We start from the raw sequence: 7,264 nt of genomic DNA on the forward strand, positions 1-7,264 counted from the left end.
AATATCAGAGTTAATTAAAACATTTACGCGGAATATAAAACTTTCATAAAACATTACAATATTTCATAACTTGTCTCAAAACATCCTTTGTCTTTCACATTAAAACATTAAAATTAAAACATCATAAGTCTTCAGATGCCAGACTCTTGTTCAGTGCCACGTGTCTCCTCAAGCAAGCTGCCTCAATCTACTCACCTGCGTGCATACTAAAAGTCAGCTACGCTGAGTGAGTTCTAGTTAATCATACACTATACAAAACACATAAACTTATATTCTTTCATTCATACTTTCATACTTTCATACTTTCATTCTTTCTTTTGTATTAACTTACCTTCATATCTTACGTTATAAAGAGCATTACGCCCTACATTCCTCGAGTATTATTAGGGCTCGGTACCCTCCTTCCTCGAGTATTATTAGGGCTCGGTACCCTCCTTCCTCGAGTATTATTAGGGCTCGGTACCCTCTTTCCACGAGTACTATTAGGGCTCGGTTTCCCTCTTTCCTCGAATATTAGTAGGGTTCGGTTCCCTAGTTCTCGAATATTAGTAGGGTTCGATTCCCTCTTCGTTACCATACAACCATACATCATACCTTGAGTATTATTAGGGCCTTTTCGTAACCATACAACCATCCTTTCCTTCTTTTATTAACTTTATCACATTCATACACATAAGCATACATATCATACTTACCTTATACTTAGCGTTACAACTTGACAGTACGTGCAATATCCGAAGATCGTTCACGTACCATCAAGCAATCATTCATACATATCACATCATTCACATAAGGCATACACTTATCTCTTAGGATAAGCGTATTAACAAACATATCGAGTATGCACACAGCCCCGAAAACATAACACATAAATGGGGCTAGAAACTCACCTGAACACGGTTACGTTCACCGTTAATCGTAATCCCTTTCTTCAGTTGTGCACGGCTGACTGTATAACAAGTATACGTATCAATTAACTATCACTTCTCATAATGTATTTCTATCTTTATATGACCCACAACGAACGGGGGTCCGGGGGCAGCGCCCCTGGCAGCGGGGTCTAGGGGCGGCAGCCCCTAGCAGGGTCCAAGGGGCAGAGCCCCTGGCTGGGGTCGAGCTGCTAGGTCAGCTTGGAAAAATTTACAGCGAAGTTGCCATCAGGCGAACTTAGCTTGCAGGCGAAGTTCATCGCTTTGAAGGCGAAGTTGCCCAGTTGCAGGCGATGTTGTCCAGATCAGCCGCTGTTCGGTTTCTGACCAGCATTTCGAGCGATTTTAACACCCTTGCTATGGTTCAACATCACCCACTACGCTTCCCGACCATTTTCGGTCGCTTATACACTAAAAAGCTTGGATCTTTAAACTTCAAAGATCAAGAATCATACCTTTTTGAGCTTGTTAGGATCTCGTTTAACATGTTAACACACTAATCGCTCTCTCTCTCTCGGATCTGCCCGGTTCTTCCCTTGGTCCGGCCGGCGAAGTGTGGTGTGTGGTGTGTGTGTTTTTCTTTTTGGAGTATTAGAAAATGAAAGGAATGAAAGATATCTTGGGTTTAGGGGATATTTATATCCCTTAGATGCCATTCTCATTTAACCCATCTCAATTAATCTAAGTCCATGATCCGCTCCTTACCCGATATTAATTAATAACGCGAAATCACTAAACATAGCTTTCTTTATTCATCATTAAAATTTTAGGATGTTACATAAAGCAATACAATGTGGACACATGACCTTCACCTAGGCTGTCCACATGTGCAATCCAGTTATCAAGTTACCATTCTCAGAATGTCTAATATCGTGCCACGTGTCCTGGTCTCCAAACTCATAAAAAAACAAAACCCGGGTTATTTTTCACAAACAATATTGATTTCCACCATCGATTCTCTCTCTAATCTCCCGATGATTATACCTACCCTAATTCCCCCGGTGAGATCTACAATCAATTCCACCACTGATTTTCAGTGTAACTTTCCGATGAATATACAAATCCTACATCCGTCGTTCAGATCCACCATCAAACCTCTACAGTGTTTACCAACAATACGAGCCCTAATTCCGCCATTCGGATTCGAACCGTTTGGAGACTTCAAAATCCTTGGAATTGATTCTCTGATGATTATATTCAAGGTAACTAACAATCCAATTTTGCAAATACAATTAGTTTATTTAACAAATTCTCAATCTTTCCGGCCAATCTGTTATACGCATATTTTATGTTTACTGATTATTCCGGTCAATTATTTATTGTTTTGTTTATTGAATTTTAAGAAGTTTATATCGTACCAGTTTGTGATAATTTTATGAAATTTTGTATTGTTTTGTTTATTGAATTTTAAGAAGTTAATTAACAATCCTTCAATACTTTTATCCGACCGATTGGATATATTTCAGTTAAATTTTTAATTGTTTTCTTTGTCCAAGTATTAAAATTTTCCGGCTAACCTGTTCTTATAGTTTTGGTATTCAAATGTTTATATTTTAATTTACGGCAAATTTCCGTTCAATTTATCCGACCATTTTCCAGGTATATTTCTGTTAAATATATAATTGTTTTCTTTGTCCAATCTTAATTTTTTCCGGCTAACCTGTTGTTATAGTTTTGTTCTGCAAATCTTTATATTTTGATTTACGGCTAATTTCCATTAAATTAATTTTTCTGGCCAATTTAGTTTTAGTTTAAACAAAAAACAGAAACTTTTAATTTTGTTAAGATTATAAGTTTAGTAAGCTTCTAAATCATAATTGTGATTTAGAATAATAACAATAATTAAGTAAATAATTTTTTATTTCAGTAATTGATTTCATTAACCAATATATAACAATAAAATAATTATAAATTAAGCAATATATTTTTCGAATATATTAACTAACTGATTTCATTAACCTTAAATATTGATATCAAATTTGATTGTATAATAATACATTCTAAATTTAAATTTTGAATATATTCAATCAGTTATTTTTGGAAAAAAATCTATAATAAACCGGTTTAATTATATTAATTAAGGTTTCCAGTTACCTTGAATAATTAAATAATTTTATTGTATAATAATACATTATAAATATAATTTATGAATATAATCAATCGGTTATTTTTGGAATAAGGAATTACAATAAACCGCTTAAATTATATTCAAACTTTGTTTAGAAAGTTTCTAAACATAATACGTTTACCAAAATTTATATTCTCTACATCCTACTATATAATATCTACCTAATCACATAAGCCTTTATCATACTTTTCATAATTATAAATTCTGCAACAATGTAAGCTCCTCCCCTTTTAATAATTGTTTTTATGTTTCAAATAATTTAGTATAATCTTTTATATTTTAATTTTATTCATAGGACAATGGAAGCTCAAAAATTTACCATGCTTAATGAGATTGATGTTCTCAAAACATCACCCACAACTCTTAAGGTTAGAGTTATATGACTTTGGAGCATAAAAGACAATAAAAATGTGAATGAGGATTTTCTGATCGAGATGGTGCTCATGGATGAAAATGTATGTATCTATGAATCTGTATATATGTTATAGATTCTACATTTTGTATCTAATTATTGATTGACTTGTAATTGTAATTCTCATATATATTATTGGCTTTCATGACAGGAGAATCGAATCCAAGCAACCGTTTACAAACATGATATCTTTAGATTCAAAAGATTCTTCAAGGAAAGCTCAACTCTGACTATAGTTAATCCGAGCGTTGGTCTAAACGCATCGAACTACCGTGTGATTGACTGTTCCAACAAATTGGTGTTGGGACCAAACACACATGTGAATCCATGTCAGGAGTTTGATGGTTGGCTGTTTGGTTTTAAGATGATTTCTTTTGAATCACTAATCAATAAAGATATTTCTTTGAAATCCACAGTTGGTATAAAAAAGTTTTCATTCAAATAAATTGATTTATATTTTTAGCATTAGATTTCCATTAAATCTATTAATTAATTAATTAATTATTTTTCTTTGTCTTAGATATTATTGGTCACATGGTTCATGTGTTTAAGATCAATGCTTCAAACGTCAAGGACAAAAACAAGCGTACAATGGAGATATGTGATTTAAGGTATTACTATTGAACATTACATTTGGTGACTTATTTTTGTTAATAAACTTTTATACTTATTACTGTTTGTAACACTTCTCTTATTTCAGTGGAAATTCTGTGTATCTCACACTATGGGATCATTATGCTTCTGAGCTCTCAAAATATGTAATTGAACATTTTGATGAAGGCCAGGCCATTATTGTACTGTAGTTTGGTAGGGTTAAGTATTACACCGGTTCTGATGGTAAAGGTAAGTATGTCTACTTTTTGAATTTTCTTGAGTTTTAATATGTCAATAACTTAAACTAATGTGTTGTTGTATAATTTTTATTTTTGTTAGAGAAAGTGTATGTGTCTAATTCTTTTGGATCTAATGTTAGCCATTTCTTTATAAATGACTTTTTATTTGAAATAAAAGAATACAAAAACAGTTATATTATTAAACCAATAATTATAGTTTTAGTTTATGTATTTAGTTATTTAAATTTCATATAATGTTACTAATTCCTAGATTCATTAAATTTTAAATTTTGTAGTTTGTTGGCTTTGCTAAATGGCAATGATGTTTCTGTTCGTAAACCGATTCCGGTGAAGATGCTTTCTTATGTTGATGATGAGTTTTTGAGAGCAACAAATTTTTTTAACATCTGTGATATTTGTACCATTATATTTGTAAGTTAATTATTACACTCTTTATGTTATCCTAATTATCTTTAAATCCTAATTGAATATTTATTAAGTGCTTTTGCACTTTAATGCAGCCTAAAAGTATAATTATCCTTGGTACAATTAAGGCGCCCAGATACGGAATGGTATTACATTGGTTGTAATACTTATAGCCGTAAGCTCATGGAAAATATGGTTAAGTATGAATGAAAAACAGTAAGATGCAATGTTTTAGGTGTTATCCCTACACCTAGATATTTATTGAATTCAAATTCAAATGTGTAATTTTTGTATTGTAAAAGTATATGTTTTTCTTGCTATTTACCTATTTATAAACTTTTTTAGGTTCAAGATCAAGATAAGGGTGCAGGATTCCACTGGAGTTGTGTCGTTGACTCTGTTTGATAGAGATGCTAAAATGTTGACTAACAAAACAGCAAAAGAATTGATTGATTCTCAAAATGAGGTTTGTTTTCAATTTAAATACTTTGTTATTTATACATTGTCATCTATATAAGAGATGGTAAGTTTAACAATGATTAATATTATATTTGTTTCTTTGTCATCTAATTTTATTACAGAATAAGGTTGACAATGGTGGATTCCCTGCTGAATTGGATTGTCTCTTAGAAAATATATTTGCTTTTAAGGTCGATGTGGCACTTTTCAAATTCAGAAACAATGTCGAGGACTATGGTATAAACAAGCTTACTGATGACACTAATCTTATCACAGAATTACAGAAAAGGCATAATGGTCTTTTGGTAATAATATAATCTGAATATTATTTTATTAGTAAATTTAAGTTTATAATTATTTCAAGTAACATATGTTGATTTTTCATTTTTTTCTTATCAGCAATCAGATTCTAATTCTGTTACAATGGGAGCATCTATTTCTGAATTCCAGTCATCCGGTTCGGTTTCTATTAAGGTATGGATATTTTGTTTAATATAATAGTTCAAACTTATAAATATAGTTAACAGAAAGATGTGTATCGTGATTGTGTATTGGCTCTTACTTCTTTAATAACAGCTTTCTGATATTGGAGATAATCAAACTCCAAGTTCAAATGTTGATGCTCAGGATGTGGCAACTGATACAAAAGGAATGTCAACGTCTTCTGACGATAAACTTAAGAGAAAACTGGTTGAAGTTTTTGAAGTTGACGATGATGCTAGCATGTCGGCAACTAAGTTGAAGTTTAAGACTATCGAAGAGATGGGGACCACCAGTGAATCATGCGAAGGTGTAGAACTTTTAACTCCTAAAGTGGAGGAGGAATCTAAGTGAACAATTTCATTTATGTCGGTTTACAGTTATGTTAAGCCGTTTTGAGAGATTTGGATATTTTATGTTTGGTTTTTCTCTTTTGTTTTTTTTAACGATTATGCTTGAACTTTGGTTGAGTTGAACAATTTATTCTTCTTTGGTTGTTTGGTTATGTTTATGTGTTTATTTAATTTTATTAAATTAATGTTTAGTTGTTTTAGGTCTGAGTGTGAAAACAACTTAAGTTCATATTAGTTAATTAACATGTTTTTTATTTATCTTTTATACATTTAATCTAAAACAAATTATAGTTGATTTTATCCAACTATATTTAAATTGATTTTATCTATACTCCCATATGTTTCCTATGCATTATATAATTTATCAATTGACTATATTAAAAAAACAAAAATAGGTTTAATGATGAGTTTCATTGATTGTTGTAAACCTCCATTTTCCATTATCATTAACAAAATTCAGTTTTGAATATCAACATACACAAAACATGGTTCTATATTTATGATATTGTATGGTTGTTGATATAGATTCCTTGCTTATCTAATGTCAACCCTTGTGTAAAATGGTATTTTATTTACCTATTTAATGTTACATTTCATTTTTGAAATCTGTATTTATGTATAAACTTAATTTAAGACAAAATATGATTATTTTGGAATTATTGTTAATGTAATCCGTTTGTTTGTTTGGTCTATATATAACCTATTAATTTGTAATATGCCATGCAAGTAAATAAATTAGCTTTTTATTTTCAACTTTTTTTTTCTGACACTTTTTAATATAACAATAAATTAGTTTTTGCTTTTCAACTTTTGTCTAATTTTGTATACAACGGTTTCATTTTAATTTTGTATTACAAATATATATTATATTTTTTAAAATATTTTGTATCATAATTTACTAAATGTTACACATTAATAAAAATGTTATTTATTAATTATGTGTAACATATATTTATCAATATCTTTATAAAATACTAGTTTTAAATTGTAATTTGGTAACAAATCAGTAATAGAAATTACTAATTAACTTCTATAACTTTGTTAAAGATATTGCCTAATTTTATAAAGTTTTAACTTGATCCAATAGAAAAAGCCCATTCCATTAGGTCCATACCCATATTTTTTGTACACATTTTTTAAAAAATAAACGACTCTTCGTTTATTATTCTTAATTATCATCAAATATTCTATTAGTTCGATTTATCTGGAATTTCCGGCCATTGGAACAGAACATTGACTCAAGT

The 7,264-nt window shown here is 30.4% G+C and overlaps 1 protein-coding gene across 1 annotated transcript; it reads left to right on the top strand.

Moving 5' to 3' along the window:
- The first annotated feature begins 3,356 nt into the window (after positions 1–3,356).
- LOC143557801 (uncharacterized) lies at positions 3,357–6,021 on the top strand. Its single transcript, XM_077046789.1, has 10 exons — positions 3,357–3,425; positions 3,621–3,888; positions 3,990–4,080; positions 4,170–4,268; positions 4,599–4,734; positions 4,824–4,885; positions 5,074–5,194; positions 5,310–5,492; positions 5,587–5,661; positions 5,764–6,021. The coding sequence occupies exons 1-10, from the start codon at positions 3,357–3,359 to the stop codon at positions 6,019–6,021; spliced, it is 1,362 nt and encodes a 453-aa protein (XP_076902904.1).
- The last annotated feature ends 1,243 nt before the right edge of the window (positions 6,022–7,264 follow it).

This window comes from Bidens hawaiensis, unplaced genomic scaffold (genome assembly GCF_021521415.1).
Source record: "Bidens hawaiensis isolate Kalapana, Puna unplaced genomic scaffold, B.hawaiensis_p1.1 tig00019196_1, whole genome shotgun sequence".
In the NCBI taxonomy this organism is placed as follows: domain Eukaryota; kingdom Viridiplantae; phylum Streptophyta; class Magnoliopsida; order Asterales; family Asteraceae; genus Bidens; species Bidens hawaiensis.